The sequence below is a fragment of the Mchenga conophoros genome, linkage group LG3, assembly GCF_057382185.1.
Source record: "Mchenga conophoros isolate Kocher_MC1m ecotype Shallow Benthic linkage group LG3, M_conophoros_male_GT1.1, whole genome shotgun sequence".
NCBI lineage: Eukaryota > Metazoa > Chordata > Actinopteri > Cichliformes > Cichlidae > Mchenga > Mchenga conophoros.
Genome location: NC_140528.1, coordinates 75,913,272 through 75,937,560, shown reverse-complemented (window position 1 = coordinate 75,937,560; position 24,289 = coordinate 75,913,272). Strand labels below are relative to the sequence as shown.

Here is a 24,289-nt window from a genome sequence, read left to right as displayed (position 1 = left end):
CGCTCCCTTCTAATCACCGTCTCTTTTTAGTATTTTCATTTATCAGCTAGCATCAGTTATCTGACTCCAATCTCAACCCTGTTTTCTGTTGCCTTAGAAGAGCTAAATTAAATTTGCTTTAAAAATTGCTGGAGCCATGCTGCATTCAGGATCTAAACACTTGAAATTTTAGTTGCTTTGCCTGGTTTATGTGTGAATTGGGCAGCATGAAATTAGATTTTAAGAAATTATCTTGCTGTTGTAACCACTACACCTGCATTATCCTGGTATGCTACTGACATGTCTGCATGTTGTGTTTTGGGAATATTGTTGCCTTTCCTCTCTGCATGCAGGCCTCCCAGATCAAGTGCATCTACAGTGCCATGATCAACCAAAAGCTCCAGGAGTTTAAGGAGGAGCTGAAGCCCATTGGAAAGCTTCTCACTCAGGCAACCTTAGAGCTGTATAATGGCGTCACTGCCTTTTTTCTTCCCACTCCAGCCAAGATACATTACCTCTTCAACCTCAGGGACATCTCCAAGGTACATTTGTGTACATCAGTATGAACTTCTGTTGCACGGCACATAAATAGTACAACCAAAGACTGCTTAAAATGCATTTTCCATAAAACACTAACTAAACTTCACCTTGGTAAGAATAACACATATCTACTTGGTCACACATTTTCTTGCCTAAAATCACTTTTAGGTAACAGTCTTCATGAGTTCATTCAGATTTTAATGAAAACTCTGAATTATTTAGTACCTTTGAAATTAAAATGCTCTGTGATATATCTTCCCCCCCTGTTTATCTCTTGTAGGTGTTTCAAGGTTTACTAAGAGCTCATCCAGACTTCCATGATACCAAAACCAACATTACTAGACTGTGGATCCATGAATGTTTCAGGTGATCACAGTATTTGAATGCCTTTCTGCAGTGCTTTATAAATTAAAATGCATGGGTACTTTTGTCATGTATACAGAGAATAATATCTGGATGATGTGATTTGTCAATTTCAGGGTTTTCTCAGATCGGCTTGTAAACCACAGTGATATGGATACCTTTATTTCTCTCCTAGAGGAAAAACTGGGTTCACTCTTTGACCTCACCTTCCACAGCATCTGCCCGAACAAGCAACTGCCAATATTTGGTACTTAATTATTTGCATTCTGTGCATAAACATTGTTTCTCCAATATGTGTAAAAATACTTCCACAGATGAGTTCATGGGTTGATGGCTAATTTCTAAGTCCATTACCAGCCCAGAATATGTGAAACTGTTTAAATGTGTTTATTGTTGTTCTGTGGGGTAGGTGATTTCATGAGTGAGTCGTCTGTCTATGAGGACCTGCATGACATGAAGAGTCTCAAGAAGTTCATGGAAACACAGCAAGAGGACTACAATCTGACACCTGGCGTGGTGCCTACAAACCTGGTGCTCTTCAGAGATGCCATCGAACACAGTACATCTGAAACGCAACACACACAACCACGCACATTTGCATGCATGTTTAAAACAGGGCAATACACCTGATGCATCAACCCACAGTGTCAGTTCCACCCACAAGTCATTGTACTGTTAAAGGTTTCTCACTTTTAACAATCAGATCTATCTTGAAACTGCTTTGAAAAACAGAGAAAAAGAGCAAAACTAAAAGCTGAGAGACTAAGGACCTATCAGCACGCTCAATACTGTCAGCATGCTATTTTGTGGCATGGTATTTAAGTCAGTAGCAGTGCACTATTGTCTAACTCACACTAATTTTAGTTTGTATATTGTATTTCCTCCTGGGATTTCCGGGCACGGTGAAGCTGATGTGTTATATCTTTCTGCTCCCTTTGCAGTTACTCGGATCATTCGAGTGATCAGTCAGCTCAGGGGCAACATGCTGGTGGTAGGTGTCGGGGGCTCAGGTCGGCGAAGCCTGTCTAAGATAGCTGCCTTCATATGTCAGTACCAGGTATTCCAAGTGGAAGTCACCAAGCAGTACCGCAAACTGGAGTTTAGAGAGGGTGAGGTCCGCCACACAACCGTTACATTCGCAGACTTTTGAGAAACTGCAATTTGTCTACTACCTTCCAGTTAAAATGAAAAAAGCTAAAACTAAACATGCCAATTTAATAATATTAGGAAATTCGTGGATGTCAGCATTGCATAAGTTGAATATTTTTACTAGTACAGTGAGGGATTTTAAGTGTGCGTGTGTCTGTGTGTGTGTGTGTGTGGCTTCTAGACATCAAGAAGCTGTACCGTTTGGCGGGTGTGGACAACAAGCCCACAGTCTTTCTGTTCAATGACACCCAGATTGTTGACGAATCCTTCCTAGAGGATATCAATAACATCCTGAGTTCAGGAGAGGTGCCTAACCTATATAAGCCAGACGAGTTTGTAGAGGTGTGTATAGCTTTCATCTGGCCAGTATGTCTTTCTATCTCTAGGGCATATCATTTAATTTCCATACCATATTTATTCATTCTATGAAGCCAACAGGTAGCATATGGGTAAATGAAATCGGTTTTCACAAAGCGTAGATTCAAAATGCTCATATCCTCATGCAGTGTGTAACGCTGTCTCTTTGCCTGTAGGTATGCAATGCTCTTTCAGAGTCTGCCAGGAAAGACAATGTGGCTGAGACTCCTGACTCATTGTTCAGCTACCTGATCGAGCGAGTTAGGAACAACCTGCACATTGTGCTCTGTTTGAGTCCAGTGGGAGAGCCATTCAGGTAGAGTCTATTTATGTAATGTATCCTGACTGACAAGAAGTTCCTGCCCCCTTTTTGGGGGTTTTTTCTCCAGATTTTTTTAAACTACTGAATAAATGTGGGACTGGAGGAAGAAAGGGATGAAAGTGTTTTTTGCTGTGCTACAGTATTTAAACTGAGAAATCCACTTTGTGACTCCAAGTAAAATGAACACAATAAACCCTCTATGATATCATTTTAGTCATGGTGATTTGTAAATAAATACATTTAAATCAACTGGCAGCCTTTTACAGAGCGATTAGTCCCTACACCACTCTGCAAAGTTGCAGTTAGAACAGTGAGTCATCTAAGATAAACAAGGTCAAGTTATTTGAGTGATTCTAGAGCAAGGACTCGTGCTGAGACAAACGGCCAGCTGTCTGTACACGCAAACATGTAGTGAGCAAATAGATGAACACACATTTTCTTTTGTTGATAAAAACAGCTCTTCACTGACAAGCATTAAGGGAAGAGCTTGTTATGAGTGGTAGGCCTTTTAACCCTTGTTGCGATTAGCGGTGCAGTGTAGCAGTCGCACAATGTTGAGAAGTGGCTGTTTGCCTACAGGAACCGCATCCTCCAGTACCCAGCTCTTGTTAACTGCACCACTATAGACTGGTTCTGTGAATGGCCCAAAGATGCCCTCCTGGAGGTTGCTGAGAGGTACTTGGACGGAATGGAGCTGGGCTCAGTGGAAGGGGTGAGGCATGCACACACAAAGAGACATATGTGCACTTTTACCTTTGAGCATTTAAGCACAGAGGGGAGAAGATATTCCATGATTTGTCTCAAGGTAACATTTCTACGTTTCTGTGTGACGTTTTAGATCCAGACAAAGGTTGCCAGTATCTTTGTGACCACACACCAGTCAGTAGCACAAGTCTCCCAAAGAATGAAACTGGAGCTGAGGAGACAAAATTATGTGACACCAACAAACTACCTGGAGCTGGTGTCTGGATACAAGAAGTAAGCAGCTTTTTACCTTTGAATTCCTCCTTTGCTTGTCTCCACTTTTCCTACCACATTGAAATGCTTCATAAGTGTTTTACGCTCACTTGGATAGCAATGAAGATACACTGCACTGTTGTAGGTTATGAGTTTGAGGGTATTTACAGTTGCAGTCTGTCTGACTCTTCTCTACTGCGCTTCCTTGGTGGTTAAATAGCTCTGCTTGCCCGTTCCATTCCCTAAATGCGCATCTCTGTTAAAATCAGCTTGTCGGGCTTCTGTTTGCGAATGTGTTTGTGCCGATCCAGACTGCTGGCGGAGAAACGCGGTGAGTTGGGAGAGCAGGTGAGCAAGCTGCGTAACGGCCTTCTGAAAATCAGTGAAACGAGGGAGAAAGTGGAGGCCATGTCTCTAGAGCTCGAGGAGGCCAAAAAGCAGGTTGCCGAGTTCCAGAAACAGTGTGATGAATATTTGTCCGTCATTGTGCAACAAAAGAAAGAAGCCGACAGCCAACAGAAGGTATGTGCTACAGTACATGAACATAACTCACTGCAGAGATTGAAGTAATATTTGCGTGGGTTACTTCCACGAGTCACCTAAAGATCCTTTTGAATTAAAACTGAAAACTGATTTTTTTGAAATGTTATGTGGTAGATTGTTACTGAAAAAACGGAATAAATAATAACAGTTGAACTCACATTCACTCACATGTGTGCTTGCATTCAGACGGTGAGTGATGAAAATGAGAAAATCGGGGCAGAAGAGTTGCAGTGTAAAGCCATGGCTGAGAATGCACAGAGAGACCTGGACGAGGCCCTGCCTGCCCTGGAAGAAGCCATGAAGGTATGTTTGTCCCGCTGACTGCTCTCATGGAATAACATGTATGCGCTTACTTTGTTCATTATATTGTCTGGTTTGGTGAGTAATTTGCTACGAGTACCACTCGGCATGTGTTTTATGTCTTATTTGTATTGGATTTTCACACGACTGAGCCTTCTAACAACCACACATTGATGTTTTTGCACATAGGCTCTGGAGTCTCTGAATAAGAAGGACATGACAGAGATCAAATCATACGGCCGTCCTCCTGCACTGGTGGAGACAGTGATGCATGCTGTTATGACCCTTCTGGAGAAAGAGCCAACCTGGGCAGAAGCCAAGAGACAGCTGGGTGAGCGACAGCAGCAGTGCAGAAATTAATTGAAGAGAGAGTTTGGCAAAAGAACAGAAATAACAGGCAAAACTGTAGTGTAGTGAAAATGAGTACAGCACAATCAGAGAATTACAGTCCACAGTTACAATCAGCTTTTTTGAGGAAAAAGGGTGATTGTAAATGTTATATTAGGGGTTAAATGTACTCATTCTTTTTCATCTTTAATACAGCAATTGATTGTTAACTGACTGTCATGTGTCTCTGGCAGGTGAGGGAAACTTCATCAAAACATTGGTTCATTTTGACAAAGATAATATATCAGACCGTGTTTTGAAGAAGATTGGCCTGTACTGCAAGCAAGTGGACTTCCAGCCAGAGATCATCGGCAAAGTATCGCTGGCTGCCAAGTCACTCTGTATGTGGGTCAGAGCCATGGAGGTAAGAGGTCGCTACACACGGTCACACACACTTTTAAACATACTTACAAATAACAATAGTCACCGTGGACCTGCTAGCATATGGTAAGTGGTAGTTGGTTATAGTTAAACATGGCGATATATAACGGATTGTAGATAAACAAAAGACACTGTCATCCACAGTGCAGGTTAAGCACACTACAGCAAAAGAAGAAAGCACATGCCCAAGAAAGTAGAATATGAGAACAGTAACAAAAAAGAAGCTTCGTTACATATGATGAGAAAAAGTCTGGGGCAAAACTAAATCCATGAATGTTTATATGGTTTTTCCAGGTGTACGGTCGTGTCTACAGGGTAGTAGAACCAAAGCGTGCCCAGCTGAATGCTGCCATGGCCCAGCTAGCAGAGAAGCAGGCCGCGCTGGCCGAGGCTCAAAACAAACTACGAGCGGTATGAAGAACCAGTACATCATGGAACCACCAGACAGATATAAGCGTTTGATTGATGAGAGCTCAGTTTGCAAAAGAGCATAATGGCGTTCCATTATTATAATCGATCTGCATGTGTTTGTGAGCAGTTGGGGGGAAAATTGGAGCAGCTGAAAAAGCAGCACAGTGAAAAGCTGGCCATGAAGGAGAGTTTGAGGAAGAAATCAGATGAGATGGAGGTGAAACTGGACCGTGCTGGCAAACTGGTGACTGGACTTGCTGGAGAGAGGGTCCGCTGGGAGGAGAGAGTTGTTGTACGCCCCCCCCACACACACACACACACACACACACACACACACATACCCACTCACCTGTCTAAACTTAAAATACTACTTAAAATATGGCAAAGAACAATACTTAACATAAAAACCCACATGCATCTTTATGTAATCCAAATCTGTGTGTTTTTCAGGGCCTTGAAGAAAATATGGGGTATCTGGTGGGAGACTGTTTGCTGGCAGCTTCTTTTCTCTCATACATGGGCCCCTTCCTTTCCAACTATAGAGAGGAGTTGCTTCAAATCTGGATGAAGGAGGTCAGGCAGCCAAACACACTGTTAAAGCACCCAGTAAATCCTACTGTGCAGTAAACTTCTAGTGAACGTCTAAGAAAAAAATGCCCTCTTAAAATTGAATGACCCATGTATACTGTACTCTTTTATTTTTCTTGTTTTTTATTTCTTCTCTCTCTCTTTCTGTATCTGCTTACACTCTTTTCAGGTAAGGGGCTTAGGGATCGCATGTACACCAGGATTCAGTTTTGCAGTTTTTATGTCCAAACCCACAGTGGTGAGAGACTGGAACATCCAGGGCCTGCCCACTGATGCTTTTTCTACTGAGAACGGAATTATAGTCACCCGTGGAAACCGGTCAGTGCATCATTCGGTATCTTATTATAAGTTTTATTATTATTAGTTTTGGGGAATCTCATTTTATTCGTTTTTTTTTCTGGATTTAGAGTTGTGCATGTATGTTTTACAGTTTACAAACCATGTGTGAAGGTGTAAATACAACTTCTTATATCTTTCTCTGCTCTTTTTGTCAAGATGGCCACTGATGGTGGACCCTCAAGGCCAAGCTTTGAAGTGGATTAAAAAGATGGAACTATCAAGGGTAAGAACTGGGTTCTTTCTTTCCCACCAAGTGCTGGGTGGGAACATTACATCCTCAAATATAACTCAAAATACATTACTAAACTTTGTTTGACTGCCCATAAAGGTTTAGTAGATACATTTTCATTAACTCTAGCTGTCCTCTCTCTTCTTTCTTTTTTTATTGCCGTGCCTGGTAGCAATGCATTTCCCTTATTTGAGCTGACCTTTTACTTTTCTGAGACTATCACAACTCATCTCAAATTCACTGCACCAACATACTCATGATCCCCCTCAAGTAATTACTGAACCTATGAAGACTGCCTGCCAGTACTTTTTACAAAGCAAATAAGATGAACTTCACTGACATTTAAAAATCTCAACTCAGATGAGTTTATAAATATAAAGAAATACATTTTTAATGATTATGAATGAGGAATTATTTCTGAAGCTGTTGGTATGTTTTTGTGTTTGACAGGCTGTGTTGTTGTTGTCTCTTATCTGCCAAACTCGCAGGGTCTCAAAGTAATCGATTTTCAAATGCCAGACTACCTGCGGGTGCTGGAGAATGCCATCCAGTTTGGGAATCCTGTTTTGCTGCAGAATGTCCAGGAGGAATTGGACCCCTCTCTCAACCCAATTCTCAACAAGTCCCTGACATGCATAGGTGTGATGCAAATGCATGCACACGCACACATAGGCAAAGTCACACTTTAAAATAGCAGCTGGTGAAATAAATTTTTACCTGTTTGAGTGGTTTCAAATCCAGGTGGAGACTTTTCTGTCTGGAGTTGCATGTTCTCCCTGTGTCTGCAAGGGTACTTCCACCCATAGTCTAAAGACCGTTCATTTATAATTCTAAATGAATGTGAGTGTGCCTCTAGGACAGGTGGAGGACACTGGATAGATGGATGGATATGAATTCATTATGTTTATGCGTCTACGTGTTTGCAGGCGGCAGGTTGCTGTTGAAGCTGGGTGATAAGGAGGTGGAGTACAGTGCTGAGTTCCGCTTCTATATCACCACCAAGCTGTCTAACCCCCACTACACCCCAGAGATTTCTGCAATGACCACTATAGTAAACTTTGCTGTTAAGGAGCAGGTGAGCATGCATGTCTGTGAAACCATATGTGTCCTCTGTATGTTCTGGCTACTTAATAACTCCATATAACTCCTAATTTTTGTCTATATGCAGTTTCAGGTATTAGATGCCATCTTAATTTACCTGTCACTGGGATTTTTGTGTATTTTGCATGCATGCACACAGGGTTTAGAAGCCCAGCTACTGGGAATTGTGGTGCGTAAAGAGCGTCCAGAGCTGGAAGAGCAGAAAGACTCTTTGGTGATTAGCATTGCCTCTGGCAAGAAGAGCCTGCAGGACCTGGAGGATGAGATTCTCAGGTTTCAAACATTGACCTTTGTCCTTCTTCATCAATATTTTCCTCACATAATGGACAATGTTCAGTTTAGATCCAGTCTTTTATTACCACCAGCTGTACCAGTAATAGTAATTATAACATGTTTGTTAAAGTAGCCATGCCTACTGTACCTCCATAAGAACCAGGGATTATATAAAGGAACGGAAAAAGTGTCAACTTCCATTATTCTCTTATTAGTACTTCAGGCAAAAAGTACTTTGAGAAAGAGCAACTGATTAAGACCCTACCCAGCATTAAATATCTGTATACAGTGTATATATATTAATATCTTAAAGATCACAAGTTGTGCATATCACCTTGTTATGGTGATCACTCATGTTTTCAGCCATGCAGTTCTCGAAAGCTCGAAAGGAAATTCTTTCCAAGGAATGAGATGGTTTTCTACCCATGAATGAGAGCAGGTTTTTGTATTTGGGCTGGGGGGTTGTTTTATTTTTATTGTTGTATGTTTATGTCTGTTCTACCAGACTGCTGAATGAGTCAACTGGCTCGCTGCTGGACGATGTGCAGCTGGTAAACACCCTGCAGGCATCCAAAGTGACAGCCACTGAAGTTTCAAAACAGCTGGAAAGCAGTGAACAGACCGAGCTCAAGATCGACTCTGCAAGAGAGGTCAGGTCTCAGGAGAGCGGCAGAGGGGATTGTCCTCCTTTGCTTGGTCTTACAGTAAATGTAGCATTTCTTTATTATTGCATGCTGTTTGGAAATGATAATAAAAAGTCTTTAATATTTTTGTGTTGACAGGCCTACCGTCCATGTGCTGAGCGAGCCTCTATTCTCTTCTTCATTCTAAGTGACATGGGCCGCATTGACCCCATGTACCAGTTCTCATTGGATGCCTACATTAACCTGTTTAACTTCAGCATAGAAAAGAGCAAGCGCAGCCAGAAGCTGGAGGAGAGGATCACCAACCTCAATGATTATCACACATACGCAGTGTACAAGTAAGCATTGTTTTGAAATCACGTCTGCTTCTGTGTGTTACATGATGTATACGATGCATAAATAAACAGTTCTACTTGATAAAAGAGCGAGCTGATGTAGTGATATGCTGCACACTGGGCATGTAATATGTATCTGAACTTGCTGTGGAAAGATCTGTACACCTGTAAGATTTTGATATAATTAATCAGAAACGTACACTTCATCATTTGCTACTGCTGCTGTATCCTGGTGAGTCTTCCTAACGCGTGGTTTTGTGTTGGGCAGGTACACGTGTCGTGGTCTGTTTGAGGCTCACAAGCTGCTCTTCAGCTTCCAGATGTGTGCCAAAATTCTGGAGGTGGCCGGAAAACTCAACATGGATCAGTATAACTTCTTGCTTCGAGGTGGAATTGTAAGAAAAACAGAACAGACACATTGTTGATGGTAAAATCTTTCCTCACCAGTAGATTTGCTAATATCCCTCAAAAAGACCTGTAGGGTGTATGAGTGTGTTTAGTATGTGCTATATATCCTATATTGATGAGATAATTAGACTACTGACTGATGATTGACTGATTGATGCTTGTAGGTTCTTGATAAGAAGGGGCAGATGGATAACCCATTTACCAGCTGGTTGGCAGACTCCAGCTGGGACAACATCACACAGTTGGATAAGCTGCCCGGCTTCCGTGGCATCGTGTCCTCCTTTGAACAATCCTCTCGAGACTGGAACGTTTGGTTCACCAGCTCTGAGCCAGAGAATGCTCCACTTCCAGGTCTGAATGTGCTATAGAGGGTACATTTTTGTTCTTATGGAGGAAAGTCTTCTCACTGTGAGCAAACTGACTGAGCGTGCTCTCCTGAGAGGCCGGGTGAACTGATATGCAAGAAAGTCAGCTTTTTCTTACTGCTGTGCAACAGTTTTAATTACTTGACTATTTGTTTTTCTTCTTGTCTTTATGCATCACTCCTAATAAATTGTATAATTACAGATTTACATTTTTTCCCCCTTTAGGTGATTGGGAGAGTAAGTGTAATGAGTTCCAGAAAATGCTGATAGTGCGTGCTATGCGTCCCGACCGTGTCTCTTTCTGCATTACCTCCTTCATCATTAAACACCTCGGCTCTCGCTTTGTGGAACCACCTGTACTCGACATGAAATCAGTGAGTTTCAGGTCTTTTTAAACTAATTCCTGATATTTTTCCAAGTATCATGATTAAAGGTTTGGATTCTTGTTAATATAATCTTTCTAGTTGCAATTGAATTTTTGCTTGAAGTGTCAAAATCTCCAAAAATCCCATTGCAGAGTTACTGTTAGGTGTCAAGTAAGTTGCCTTTTTTTTTAAATCGTCTCACTCTCTTCCAGCTTTTTTGATGAATGTGCCATCTTTGTCTTCTCCCTAGGTTGTGGAGGAATCAACTAGCTGTACTCCTCTGATCTTTGTTCTGTCTCCCGGGGTGGACCCTACAGGCGCTCTGCTGCAGCTAGCTGAGGCTTCTGGGATGAGCAACCACTTCCAGGCTCTGTCTCTGGGCCAGGGACAGGCTCCCATTGCCAAGAGCATGATAGAGGAGGGCATTAAGAACGGTGCTAGACCAGTTGCTATGTTTGTTTGTTTGCTTTTTAACGATCACCGTGTCTGATTACTCAAATAGGAATCTACACGTAGAACTAAACTGAACTGACTCTTTCAGGTCATTGGGTGTTCCTGGCCAACTGTCACCTCTCTCTGTCATGGATGCCTGAGCTGGACAAGCTGATTAAGCAGCTACAGCTGCAGAAGCCCCACCCAGACTTCAGGCTCTGGCTCAGCTCTTCACCACACCCTGATTTTCCCATTACCATTCTGCAGGCTGGCATCAAGATGACCACTGAACCACCGAAGGTACACACTCACAGACACAGCTTTGTGTCGCTACAGTCATACAATATATACATTCTTGTATGTGTGAGTTTTACTTGTCACTACATACACGCTACACGTAACTGAAACTATAAGCTCTAAACTCTTAACACTTCCCGTTCTCATTCTCAGGGTGTTAAAGCCAACATGAAGCGTCTTTACCAGCTGGTGACAGAAGCTCAATTCAACAGCTGCAATAAACCCGCGTTCTACAGGAAGCTCCTCTTCTCCCTCTGCTTTTTCCACAGCATCCTTCTGGAAAGGAAGAAGTTTCTACAGATGGGCTGGAACATTGTGTATGGCTTTAATGATTCTGACTTTGAGGTGAGAGATTCATTTGATACAGGAAAAAAACTGTGACAGCTATTGGAAAGGACAGAAAAACAAATGTTTAGTGCAGTGATAATGTTTGTGTTTACATCTGCTGATTGATGTAGTGAAGATCACATGGTTTTGTATGTAAAGAAAAAGATTGATTGATTAGGATAAATGTACGTGTGTCTTTATTAAAGACAACACATTAATTTAGAGTAATTAATAATAAGTATGCAGGTAGTTGATTTTATTTTCCTAACAACACGATGCTCTCCTGTGTCAGAGAACAATAATGTAGTAAACAAAAGTACAACAAAATGCAAATCACAAGAACTTAGTTCAGGTGTGTGAGACTGATTCATTAACATTTCTTTTTTCTTTCTGCTCCAGAGAGTTTTGCACTTGTCCTTGATGTGTTGTGTCAGATTTCAAACCCAGTCTGTTAAGCTCTTTGTCTTAATACTTCCCAGGTGAGTGAGAAACTACTCAGTCTGTACCTGAATGATTATGAGGAGATTCCCTGGGATGCACTCAAGTACCTCATTGCTGGGGTCAACTATGGAGGTCACGTCACCGATGACTGGGACAGACGTCTTCTGACCACATACATCAATGACTACTTCTGTGACGCTGTCATAAACCAGCCATTCTTCAAGTAAGATATTATTCAGTGTGCTAATGCAAGTATACTAGTAACTGCTTCAAACCAGTGCACTGTGCTAATAATTTAAATATGTTTTGGTAAACAAAAGCACTTTTGCAGAAGTACCGATGCCTAAACATTTCCCATATTTGATGCAAACTGTTGCTTCAAACTGAGACTTTCTGAAGCACCTTTTTGCTCACAGAGTGCTAGCACCACCAAGAGGACAGCAAGGTCATCACTTCTTAAGAAAAGCAGATACACCGAGTGCTGTCAAGATCTCTTACTCTGTTTATTTACTGGCTTCACAAATCGTGTGTTTCTATCATTTCTACCCAAAGACTCAGATTTCCCCTTAGATAAATATCAAGTGAAATCTTTGAGGCTTAGAATACAAACCTTCAGTGCTCCATTCACGCAGGAGTAGTTGTAGAACGATTGTTTGCTAATGTGTTGAGGCAATCTGAAGCACAGGAAATTACTACCACTTCATGTTGCTGCTCCCAACAGAACACTTAATCTTATCATATGTATTATGATGATGTTGTCTTTTTTGCACTGTTATTATGCTGATGGGCATTTTATATAATATATATATATAATTATTAACCCCTTTTTCTCTGTCAGGTTATCAACTTTAACCAACTATTACATCCCCCGTGACGGTTCCCAGGCTTTATACAGGGAATATATCGACAGGATGCCATCCACAGAGCATCCAGAACTATTTGGCCAGCACCCTAATGCTGACATTGCAAGCCAGATCGCTGAGACTAAGACAGTGTTTGACACCCTGCTCTCCCTGCAGCCCCAGGTTACCAGCAAGACTGCTGCTGGGGGTAGTAGAGAAGATAAGGTGAGGGTGAAACAAGTTGGGAGGAGAGAACAGGGATGAAACTACAAAATGTAATAATGTGCATATTGAATAAAGTTGTTTTGTTTTGTTTTTGTTTTGTTTTTTAACGCTGGGCTTAACAGTTAATCAGTGTACTGGGCCGTATAGCCTGAATGGCATCATCTCTCTTTAAAAGTATGTGTAGTAGAACGTGGGAAATGTAATGTTCTTTTTTCCAGTTAATGGTTAGTAATTGCTTGAAAAAGGCTGTCTGCGTGACTCCAGACAGCCATATTTGACAGATTTCTTCCCAGCAATGCTTAGACATCCATATAGTTACATAACACTGGCTAACAGTCATCAGTGTAATAAGATACAGATCTGGGGATCTGTGCTTTATGGCTTATGCTTCACCCTGAAGTTTAAGGAAAGGACTCAGAAGGTTTGTATTCTATAAAACTGAAACTGTGTGTTATTAGGACATTATACTGTTTATTTGGGTTTTGTTGTTTTTAATAAATTAAATTTAAAAAAACTGTTCTGTTAGTTATTAGCAGAGTGCTGTTGTGGTGCAAGATCAAGATCAGAGCATTTATCACAACTTTAAATTGCTTCTAACACAAGTCCCACATGCTGGTCCCACTTAGCTGCTGCTTTTGAATGTTGATGGATCTGATTATATCTAATCACCCGTGCATGGATTTGCTTTCAGATATAGCTCTGTTTATTATTTCTGCTTTGTTTAAAGTCAAGTTAAAGGCACATTATCTCTTAGGATCCTTCTTGGAGGTATTGGCAGTTTGTCTCTGTGCTTTAAATGCTGTAGTTTTATAGTAGTGTGAACAGTCTAATTGGTAAAATCTCATTATCACCACTTTTATATTGGTTCTCCTGGAGTGTGTATTTTACTACTGGGAATGAACCTGTTATATCTGCTTTATTTGTGTTTCTAGGTATTAGAGCTGTTGACAGATGTTCGTGTAAAGATCCCAAAATACATTGAATGCGAGGGCACGAGAACCCTCTTGTTGGACAACCCTTCACCTCTTAATGTGGTCTTGCTGCAAGAGATCCAGAGATACAACTCTCTGCTGAGCACCATTAAGTATGAACTCTGTGTGTGTGTGTGTGTGTGTGTGTGTGTGTGTGTGTGTGTGTGTGTGTGTGTGTGTGTGTGTGTGTGTGTGTGTGTGTCTGTTTTATTGTACCTTGATGTGTAAATCTACAGTTTCAAATGAGTTAAATGTAGGTGTCATATGCCATCAGGTAGAAAAACAAATCTGAGGCTAAAATTGTGCAGTTTCACATCTGAATAATTGCACTTTATTTTCACTGAATAATTCAGACCCTGCTAACAAAAGTGCTTTTTCTCACGTGTTTGATTTTTTTGATTTTCACTCCTTCCAATTAGCCTCTGTACCAGTTTGAAGACAATAACAGAAATTAAAAAAGCAGAAATTCATATTTATGGTTGGGTCAGCTATTCATATTTTTTTAAGTTATATAACAATGCTATTTATTTCTATTTTTAACTTAATGTTGTGGCTCAGGAGCTAAGGCGTACTAATCCTAAATTCCTGATGCATGCATCAGTGTGAGTCAGTCTATGTGGAACAGTTAAGCAGTGGGAAGTAGTAAAACACATAGAATGAAGTGCAATATAAATGTGGTTGAGTACAAAAGTGCTGTATAGGTATCAGTCCATTTACCAGTGTTATTAAAGACAAATCAATAACAGAAAGTTGTGCACTTGATAGAATAACTTAAGTATAACATGGTGTGGTCTTGTCGCAGAGCGCTAATAATCCTAGATGTGTTTTAGGCAGTGCTGGGGCCGTTATTCCAAAAGAAAAGTCATGTATTACACATTACTCGTTACTTGTCTTAAAAGTAACATAAAGTACATTACGTGATTACTCACCAGAAAAAGTAATTAATTACGTTACTCATTACATTGCTTTGTCATTATGAGACGATGCATTTCAGATCAATTTACAGAATAATTACCAGTTAACAAAATAAACCTTAGATGACAGTTACATGTACCCGCACAAATCCTAATGAGGACTCAGGGGCATCTTTCTTTTAGTGTTTGCATATAAACACGAAGCCAACAACACAAAGCAAAGTTGAAAACCAGCCAAAGACAACTTAAAGTGATTCTACTGTAGACAGATAGAAATGGATGCTACAACGCTGCAAGCCTGATTTCTTATCACTCCTTTTGTTACCTGCTAAAGTTCAGGCTCTGCGTGCTGAGTTGGGTTCAGCATGCGCTCAGCTTTAACATCAGTCTAGGTTCTTGGCTAGCTTTGTGTTAGCATGCTGTCACTGCAGCTTTCCCAGCTGAAGCTGCGTTAGTATTACAGCGCGGTTGTTTCTGTCCTAGACGCAGTTTGGATTTCACCATCCTGCTCTTGTGCTTATGTGCAAGACGAAGAGTAATTTCAAAAGGCTCAATGCTAGTTACTGCTAAACACCTATCAATCAAATGTTTTACACATTTTGTCACAGTTGACACAGTTTTACTGTAACTGTGTATGTTTGTGTTTTAGATCATCTCTGGTGGAACTGGAGAAAGGGATCAAAGGCTTAGTAGTGATGTCACCCAGCTTGGAGGAGATCTTCAACTGTATCCATGATGCCCGTGTACCATCGCTGTGGGAGAAGGTGCAAACACACACGTGCACACAGTTTATTACAGCTACCAGTGCAGGATAGTTATGATCCTTTACTGATCCTTCTTGGGTCTGTCTCCTTATGCAGATGTATTCTTCTGTATATGTCTCTGCTAGCTCAACAAGAACACTGTAGATTATCAAATGCACTTTTCTTCAACTGTGGGTCCGTTTTTTGGGGGTTGTAGAAATGCAAAGACCTGTTATGAGATTAGACTTCTAGGCTAGAAGTTCATTGAGGTTACAAAAACATTAACCCAAATATGCTCCACTGTGCATTCACTGGTTATCTTTTCTCAGCTGCATGAGGCCGCTTCTCACTGTTTAAAAATAAATCGATGCACTCACACGTCCTATGTGTGAAGCACACGTTCTAAGTCATGACAGATGTGAAACTGCATGTGGTACTTTCTGATTATCTTACTTCATAAAGTTGACAGACAGACTACAACGAGGATGGACTGCTAAGATCAATAGTGCTGAGAAAGCTACTTATTGGAAAATTGGGCGCACATGAAAAGCCAAAGAAGATTTTGCTGAATCAGAACTGAAGTAAAACTGAAAAGGAGTAACAGAATGCGTGATTAAAGGCATACTGTGAAGAGAAATGTAACTTTTCTTTGGTTTGGCCGTGCTGTACTGTATAATCAAGCACTGACCAAGCATTTCTGAATAAGGGTCGCAGATAATGTTTCAATACTGACAGAGCGCTGTGTTTATTTTTCCATTACATATTCTGATTTAATCTGCATTTTAAGCCTTCCTCTCCCTGAGATAGTTACCACAGATTCCTTTGGTGTGTTGCTGCTTGACAGAGGCCCTTCAGATGTCTGCTCTGCACTCATATCACATATTGATCCCTGTGATTGTGATCCGATCAGCACGGATCTAATCTGCTTTGAGCCACTGAAACAGCTGCATGCCTGTCTCTGTGCTCACTCACTGGTCTGTTATTAAATGTGTATTTATCCATCACCCTGCCTGGCTACGCAGACATACATTTATTGTTCTGGTCTGTCCACACACAAACACACACACACACACACACACACACACACACACACACACACACACACACAGATGGGCTCAGTGTGGCTCTGGCTGTATTCCAGCTGTGATTCTGTCCAAATGCTCCATTCTGGCTTCATTATCACTGGACTCTTTACAGTGGGGAGAGAACACAGGGTGCTGTCAGCCCAGGTCAAGAGGCTGGAAAGGCTTCTGACTACAAGGGAGTGTCGGTGTGTGTGTTTAGAGTGTGTTTGTGTGTGTCCACTGACAAGGGTCAGTAAGGGCAGTTCATGTTTATATTCAAGTGTCTGACTTAGAGCTGTGGATGAAAAGCATGTATGTATGCATGTATGTGTTTTTGCTCATGGGTGTATTTGTGAGAGGCTGTTAGTCAGGTGGAGCATACCTCGGGCTTCAGCAGCCAAACAAAGCCAGTGTCTGTGAACTAATCGTAGTGTAATAAGCAAAGTAAACCTTCCAAGGCCTGCTCCACTTTCCTAAAAAGACCCTGAGCTCATTGTGCTCTAGCCAGGAGCTTAAACAGCTCAATATACCGTATGTGTCTGTGCGAGTGTGTGTATCTATTTCCTTTTATAGGAGTATTGGATAGCTATTAGAGTTGTTGCCTCCAGCTGAGCGCCTCTGTTCTGCTGATCACTTGTAAACCTGACGACTCTCCTTATATTTCTTCCCATTCCAGGCTTTTTATTCATCTCTTGGTCTTTTCACTTCAGTTGTGGCTTACTCTTTTTCCTCCTGCTCTCATTTTGTGCACTAGTTCAGTCATTGTCCACCTCCATTCTTCATCGTCTGTATCTCATTCCTGTTTATATGTTGGAAGTATTACCTCCATTCTGCTCTCTTTCTTTCTCGTCACGCTTCATCTGATCCAGGCAGCAACTACAGCCCCTCAAAGAGTGTCCTGCTTATTTATCCCTCCGTCCCTCCATCCCTCTCTTCTCCGCCCCTCCTTGGCATAGCAGCCTGTCATTAGTTCTGAGCTCTCAGACTCATGGCTTTAATTTTGGCCTGCCTGCCTCTCTGTCTCCGGCCATTTTGTATCTGGTTTCCTCACAAGCCTTTGCCTGTATTTGTGTGCGTATGTGCGACGACCATATAATGAATGTGTGTGCGCCTAAGAGACATCTTAAATTAATCATTAAATTGTATATTGTCAATAAAGGCTTGGTGGCTTTCCAGACATGAAGCCTACATTTTGAAAGCATTTAGCTCGTCTGTGAACGTGAGGGCCAACAGGAAACATATATCAATAAGATTGATGCTTATCAGTGTTGCTAAGATGGTATTGTACAGTGAAATTATTACACCCATCTTCAACCTAGGCATCTGTTTGGTCTTTTTACTCTATGACAGCCCTTCTTGGCAGATATGGCGGCTTTAACGTCAGTGACAATGCTGAAAGGTTTAATAGCTAGTTCCTCTGAAATGGAGAATTACTAAGTCATGCTGATATTTATTGTTTTGGAAAGTTACTAGGCACGAGCCATTTCCCAGCTATATCTTTACTGTTACAGCTAACACACGTGTTTTGATTATTTTCACTCTCTGAAATTATAGAGAACTGTGACGGAGTCTGTCACACTAACCCATTGTTGTAATTGTTGCTTTTGAGTAAAAGGTTTTTAAATCAGTGAGTAGACTGACAGAAAAAGTGGTTCGCGAGCATTTATTCTTTGGATCTGAGGCATTAATTTATACGTGACACGCCTTTCATTATACAGATATTTTTGTTTGTAAAGCTGTGTTTGGTATTTCACATTGTGTTTGATGTTACTGCAGATAAGATGACTGATAAGCTACTGAAAAAAACAGATATGAGGGGATATGACTAATGCAGGAACAGTTCGTCTGTTCTGCTTTTCCTTATTTTCTGTCGTATATAAAATTGTGGATGCTCACATTAAACAAAATCATAGTTTCAAATATTAAGGCCATGATGTCTTTAAAATGATTCCTTCAAAGATGGTGACCAGGTTTGGTTGCACTTGAGGTTTGATTGCAGAAAAATGGATATAGCTCTTTTTATTGTTATTGTTATAGTTTATTTTTTATAGTTTAATCATTAATCAACAAATTGATTGGTTACAGTATGATGAAATCAACGCCCCTGAGTTATACTAATTGTTAGACTCATCGAAGCGCAGGTGGGGTTTGTGGCAGAAATCGTCCACTCCAGCTTGGTAATCAACCAAAGGCCTTGTGCAGAGTTTACATTCATTTGAAAGCCTGACTTGTCCACCCTAGCTGGAAAACTGGAAAACCAGTTGTTATCTATCGTCCGCCTTACTCAGACTTTCTGAATTCTCAGACTTTTTCTGTGATTTAGAGCTCAGCTCAGATAAAATAATTATTGTGGGTGAGTAACTTTAACATCCATGTAGACTCTGAAAACCCTCTTTTGTCTAATGATTTCCCAGTAACGTTACAATAATCGACTACACAGCAGTGGCAAATGGATTTCATCACAGTAGATGTCTTTCTGAAAGCGCTGTAACTAAGTTTAAGTATATAATTCATCCATTGTTATCTTCCTCAACGCCTTGCGCCAAGACGGTGCAGAGCAGCTTAACACTACTGATGTTGATCATCTTGTTAATATCTCTACTTCTTCACTGTGTACAACTCTAGATAATGTAGCTCCTCTAAGTACGTGACTCACTGGTATAACTCTCAAATGTGTACCTTAAAGCAGATAACTCATAAGCTGAAGAGGAAATGGTGTCTCTCTAATTTAGAAAATCATTATTTAGCCTGGAAAGCCAATTTGATGCTCTATTAAAAAAAGCTCTCTGTAAAGCTGGAACATCTTACTACTCGTCACCGACTGAAGAAAATAAGAACAACCCCAGGTTTCTCTTCAGCTCTGTAGCCAGGCTGATAAGAAGTCAGAGCTCTGTTGAGCCAACAATTCCTTCAACATTAACTAGTAATGACTTTATGAATTTCTTCACAAATAAAATTTGAATTAATTAATTAATGAATGCTTCAATCTTAAATATGATCAACCTATCTCTAATAATCGGCTATGTACCACAGGCCTTCAAGCTGGCTGTAGTTAAACCGTTACTTAAAAGCATCTCTAGACCCAGCAGTCTTAGCTAATTATAGGCCAATCTCCAACCTTCCTTTCATATCAAAAATCCTTGAAAGAGTAGTTGTCAAACAGCTAACAGATCATCTGCAGAGGAATGGCTTCTTTGAAGAGTTTCAGTCAGGTTTCAGAGCTCATCACAGCACAGAAACAGCTTTAGTGAAGGTTACAAATGATCTTCTTATGGCCTCTGACAGTGGACTCATCTCTGTGCTTGTCCTGCTAGACCTTAGCGCAGCATTCGATACTGTCGACCATAATATCCTATTAGAGCGATTAGAACATGCTGTAGGTATTACAGGTACTGCACTGCAGTGGTTTGTATCATATCTATCTAATAGACTCCAGTTTGTACATGTAAATGGAGAGTCCTCTTCACACACTGAGGTTAATTATGGAGTTCCACAGGGTTCAGTGCTAGGACCAATTCTGTTTACATTATACATGCTTCTCTTGGGCATTATCATCAAAAGACATAGCATAAATTTTCACTGCTATGCAGATGACACCCAGCTCTATCTGTCCATGAAGCCAGATAACACACACCAATTAGTTAAACTGCAGGAATGTCTTAAAGACATAAAGACCTGGATGACTTGAAATTTTCTGCTTCTAAATGCAGATTAAACTGAGGTTATTGTACTCGGCCCTGAAAAGCTTAGAAACACGATGTCTAGCCAGATGCTTACCGTGGATGGCATTAGCTTGGCCTCCAGTAACACTGTGGGTTGGAGTTAATGGAGTTAGTGGCTGCAACTACTTGTAGTCGGTCTCCAAATGCAAAGAAATCAAAATCAAACCAATCACCATGCAACCACTAATTCCTACTTCTGAGGAGGTGGCGCTCTTGTTCCATAATAGAGCCGTTTCAGGCATACAGCTCTAGCTGTGAACACAGGAGGCCCACCCACCCGTGGCTTTGTGAGGGGCAGCCAGTCTAAAGGAGGGTTGAGGGAGATAAAACAGCTTGTTTCAGACAGAGGATGAACCGAGGGGTTGCAGTGTAAGAGAAACAGTGATTATTTAGAATTGTGAATCATGCAAAGTGAGTCCCGGTGAGTTTAATAAGAAATATGTGGAGTTGGAAATGAGAACAGGTCATTGTTACTTACTTTTTATGTATTCGATAATAAAACCAATTATCACAATCACTTTTATGCTTTGGTCAGTTATTTTTAGATCCCAGCGAGTCTTTATGTATTATCAAATCAGTCAAAGCAAGTAAAGGTTTTCCTGTTGAGATTTGAAGATGCCAGCATGCTGAGACATCCTTGTACATTTCCTCTCAATTCTCACTCACCAGTTCAGTTTCGTGTGCTAATGAGACCTACAGGCCATCAGTGCTCAGTGTGACTGCACTGAACAGAACTTGTTCCTGTTTTGAGTAGCTGCCAACAGCTGGAAGCATGAAATGGTTGTAGATTTTCCACGTCTCACTCATCGTCTCTCACACCCACCCTCTCCTCTAGGCATACCCCTCACTGAAACCCCTGGCAGCGTGGACTAGGGATCTTTGCCAGCGAGTCGATCAGTTTGCACGCTGGGCACAGACGACCCAGCCCCCCAACTTGTTCTGGCTGTCCGGTTTCACCTTTCCCAACGGTTTCCTCACTGCTGTTCTGCAGTCATCAGCTCGACAACGCAACGTGAGCATTCACACAACCACATGCGCACAGGAGACGGTTATGTAATCCCGCTCACTTTGTGATTGATGGCCATATATTTTTGAGTGTCTCAGCTTATTTTAACAGACGGTTTTGTGAGCTGAACCCAGTGAATCGTGATTCCAAAACTGAAGATTAAACAGCGAAGATTAAATTTCACACCACATAAAATACACATAATATAGACACCCTACTTTGCTTGCTGCGCAGTGTTTATTTGATGAAAACTACTCTATTGTGTGTCCCTGCAGATATCAGTAGACATGCTGTCCTGGGAGTTTATAGTGTCCACTGTAGATGACAGCAAGCTCCTTTACCCACCAAAGGTGAGACACATTGTATTTCTTAAAATTGTATAGAAAATGACACTAATCTGCCGTCGGGCTACTTTTTCTGATCCATTAGCTTTCAGCTGTCATTACAGCTTTACATCACATCTTTCATCTTCACTCAGACACTGGCTGTGTTTTTCCCAGAACAATCTATTTTCATTCAAAGCAGCATCTCTATTTTCATCCCTCAAATACACTCACGTTTAGATGTTTGGGTGTTTTTATAGATCATGTAAAATGTTTTGATTGGTCATATTTTCTTACATTGTAATTATTTAATTTCTATCCCTGATCTCTTTTCTCTCTCTTTGATTTTTCAGTGCCAGTCTGCACTTCTATCATTTCTTAACTTGATGTTTTCCCTCATTTTTTTTTAGCTTTGACTCTTTTTCCTTTTGTCCAAATGATTTTTTTCTCCCGTTTCTCCCCCGCCTCCCCTTTCTGTTCTCCTCCTTCACACCCTCCTTTTTCCTATCCTCTCTGTACCACTCTTGTGTTCCCATGTTCTCTCTCTCATGACCTACTGCTTCCCATTCACCTCCTTTCTGAGCCACCCTTGTTTTATTCTTATTCTTCTTTCTCTGCCTCTACTCTAGCTTCTCCGTAACCCCCGCCACCCAAACACCACCACCTCTTGCCATCCATCTTTCTTTCTGCAGCTCTCCTCTTCCCTCTTCTTTCCTCTCCTCATTTCATTATCTAATTCCTTGGCAGAGCTGTTAGTCATGTTTTCTTTAATGCAAGAAGTCACCTCCAAGCGAGTGTTTATATCACTCCCCCTCCCCTTTACCTATTTATAATCCATGTTTTTTCCACGTTTTCCTGCTCATGGCCTTCCATACCTGTCTCTTTGGCCCCTCCAGGACGGAGTCTTCGTCAGAGGTTTGTATTTAGAGGGAGCGGGTTGGGACAAGAACAACTCCTGTTTGGTGGAAGCTAAACCCATGCAGATGGTCTGTCCTATACCCACCATCCACTTCAAACCAGTGGAAAACCGCAAGAAGATGGCCAAGAGTGAGTGAAATTCCTTACTTCGTTTCACAAACTTTTTTTTATGTTCCACTTTATTTATTTTCATGTGGTTTTTTGTCACCTGTATTATTATGTTCATCCATAAATCACTTAGTTTGGATTCTTGTTTTTGTTCTCTGCCCTGCTTTGTGGTTTCACTGACTCAGTTGTGTGTCTCTGTGTGAAGGTACGTACCTGTGTCCGTGTTACTACTACCCGGTGCGTGCTGGTGGGGCAGGCCGAGCGTCTTTTGTTGTGGGCGTTGAACTTAAATCTGGAGCTGTGACTCCAGAGCACTGGATCAAGAGAGGAACTGCTCTTCTCATGAGCCTGGACAACTGAAGGCTTTAACAATCACGCACACACTGACTGTAAAACGTTGTTTCTGTGCAAGGTTCAGGTATTCATTGTGTAGTAGTTCTTATTTAATTATTTTATCATCTGTTTTTGTGACTGAAATGATTTCAAATGTGAGTTCTACAGTAAAGTGAATTCTATATAAAGTAGGATTTTACACCTGAGCTCGACTCGTTCTTTGACTCTTTGAAGCAGGTCAGACACATTTCTGGAAGCTCTCCTTCTCTTATTTCTTTTTTTTTTACCTTTTTCTTCTCTCTGCTCTTAAAATGACCGACTGTGCACTCCTCTCCACAGACCTCCATCAGTCTTTCCATGCTGACCCCCTCTTACCCTGCTGAAACACACACATTAACACACCACCGTCTACATACACATGCACAGGAAATCTCCGACTGTGAGGTATCGGCGCTTACTGGAAACCTACTTCTTTGTAACATCTGGATCAAGTGACTGTTGGGTCACGTAAGCGTTTGACTGTGTGCTCAGTGGATTCCTTGGTAACATGATGAGCTATTACATCTATTTTATGCATTTTTAAAAAGTAGACAGGTCTGGTCTGTAAGTGCATGAGCAGAATAGCATGATTGGAAGGAATAGTGGCTGTTTTTATTCAGCTGTATATCCAAAATTGGCAAAAAAAAAAAGGTAAAGAAGCCCTTTTGACCCCTCAGCCATAAAAGGCTAATGGGCTATTGTTACCCCGCCATGGCCAGAGTGGCTATCCTCCACCTGAAGCTCAAAGTGACCTGATGACCCCATGTTTGGAAGGTCTTACTGTATAGTATGTTTATCACAATATAGAGGCTGTGAAACACCAGACACCACGACAATGTGGGCCTGCTGAAGCAGTCTTGAATAAAATAATGGTTCAGAGTTTGTTCTGAACATTGTGCAGGTCCGATCCTCCTTTGTCTTTTCTGCTAAAGGAGGTTTGAACAGTTATTAAGTGGAAGATTTGACCCCATTCCTCCACATACCCCGCAAATTTATTTTAATGGTTAGTGCAGATTAGAATGGTTTGTGTTATTGGCTTAACACATGTGAATGTGAATGTGTATATGTGAATGTAGTACTAAATGCTTCACATATTTTCCACTGCATATTTCCAGTGTTTATGAGGAGGTCATAATATATTCCTTCTTGGTTTTTTCACACTTAGTGCTCTAACAGTCATGAAAATATGAAGCAATTGCGTTCGTTTTACAACCTTTAGACTAAAATAATGTTGATAGAAATGTGCAA

The 24,289-nt window shown here is 41.1% G+C and overlaps 1 protein-coding gene across 3 annotated transcripts in view; it reads left to right on the top strand.

Moving 5' to 3' along the window:
• dnah2 (dynein, axonemal, heavy chain 2) overlaps positions 1-23,208 on the top strand; it is a 61,309-nt gene extending 38,101 nt beyond the window's left edge. For all 3 annotated transcript variants that reach the window (XM_085267299.1, XM_085267297.1, XM_085267298.1), the window contains 37 exons: positions 333-521; positions 800-885; positions 999-1,129; positions 1,292-1,441; positions 1,824-1,991; positions 2,213-2,373; positions 2,565-2,704; positions 3,290-3,422; positions 3,549-3,688; positions 3,979-4,189; positions 4,397-4,513; positions 4,700-4,841; positions 5,092-5,261; positions 5,573-5,689; positions 5,817-5,981; positions 6,140-6,262; positions 6,447-6,595; positions 6,773-6,839; positions 7,334-7,484; positions 7,772-7,920; positions 8,086-8,219; positions 8,725-8,869; positions 9,002-9,201; positions 9,467-9,593; positions 9,771-9,957; positions 10,197-10,345; positions 10,587-10,770; positions 10,878-11,068; positions 11,219-11,410; positions 11,872-12,056; positions 12,672-12,900; positions 13,833-13,984; positions 15,435-15,549; positions 21,150-21,326; positions 21,596-21,670; positions 22,540-22,690; positions 22,875-23,208. In XM_085267299.1, the coding sequence (XP_085123425.1) occupies positions 333-521; positions 800-885; positions 999-1,129; positions 1,292-1,441; positions 1,824-1,991; positions 2,213-2,373; positions 2,565-2,704; positions 3,290-3,422; positions 3,549-3,688; positions 3,979-4,189; positions 4,397-4,513; positions 4,700-4,841; positions 5,092-5,261; positions 5,573-5,689; positions 5,817-5,981; positions 6,140-6,262; positions 6,447-6,595; positions 6,773-6,839; positions 7,334-7,484; positions 7,772-7,920; positions 8,086-8,219; positions 8,725-8,869; positions 9,002-9,201; positions 9,467-9,593; positions 9,771-9,957; positions 10,197-10,345; positions 10,587-10,770; positions 10,878-11,068; positions 11,219-11,410; positions 11,872-12,056; positions 12,672-12,900; positions 13,833-13,984; positions 15,435-15,549; positions 21,150-21,326; positions 21,596-21,670; positions 22,540-22,690; positions 22,875-23,029 (5,607 nt within the window). In that variant the 3' untranslated portion in view covers positions 23,030-23,208. The remainder of the gene's footprint in view (positions 1-332; positions 522-799; positions 886-998; positions 1,130-1,291; positions 1,442-1,823; positions 1,992-2,212; positions 2,374-2,564; positions 2,705-3,289; positions 3,423-3,548; positions 3,689-3,978; positions 4,190-4,396; positions 4,514-4,699; positions 4,842-5,091; positions 5,262-5,572; positions 5,690-5,816; positions 5,982-6,139; positions 6,263-6,446; positions 6,596-6,772; positions 6,840-7,333; positions 7,485-7,771; positions 7,921-8,085; positions 8,220-8,724; positions 8,870-9,001; positions 9,202-9,466; positions 9,594-9,770; positions 9,958-10,196; positions 10,346-10,586; positions 10,771-10,877; positions 11,069-11,218; positions 11,411-11,871; positions 12,057-12,671; positions 12,901-13,832; positions 13,985-15,434; positions 15,550-21,149; positions 21,327-21,595; positions 21,671-22,539; positions 22,691-22,874) is intronic.
• The last annotated feature ends 1,081 nt before the right edge of the window (positions 23,209-24,289 follow it).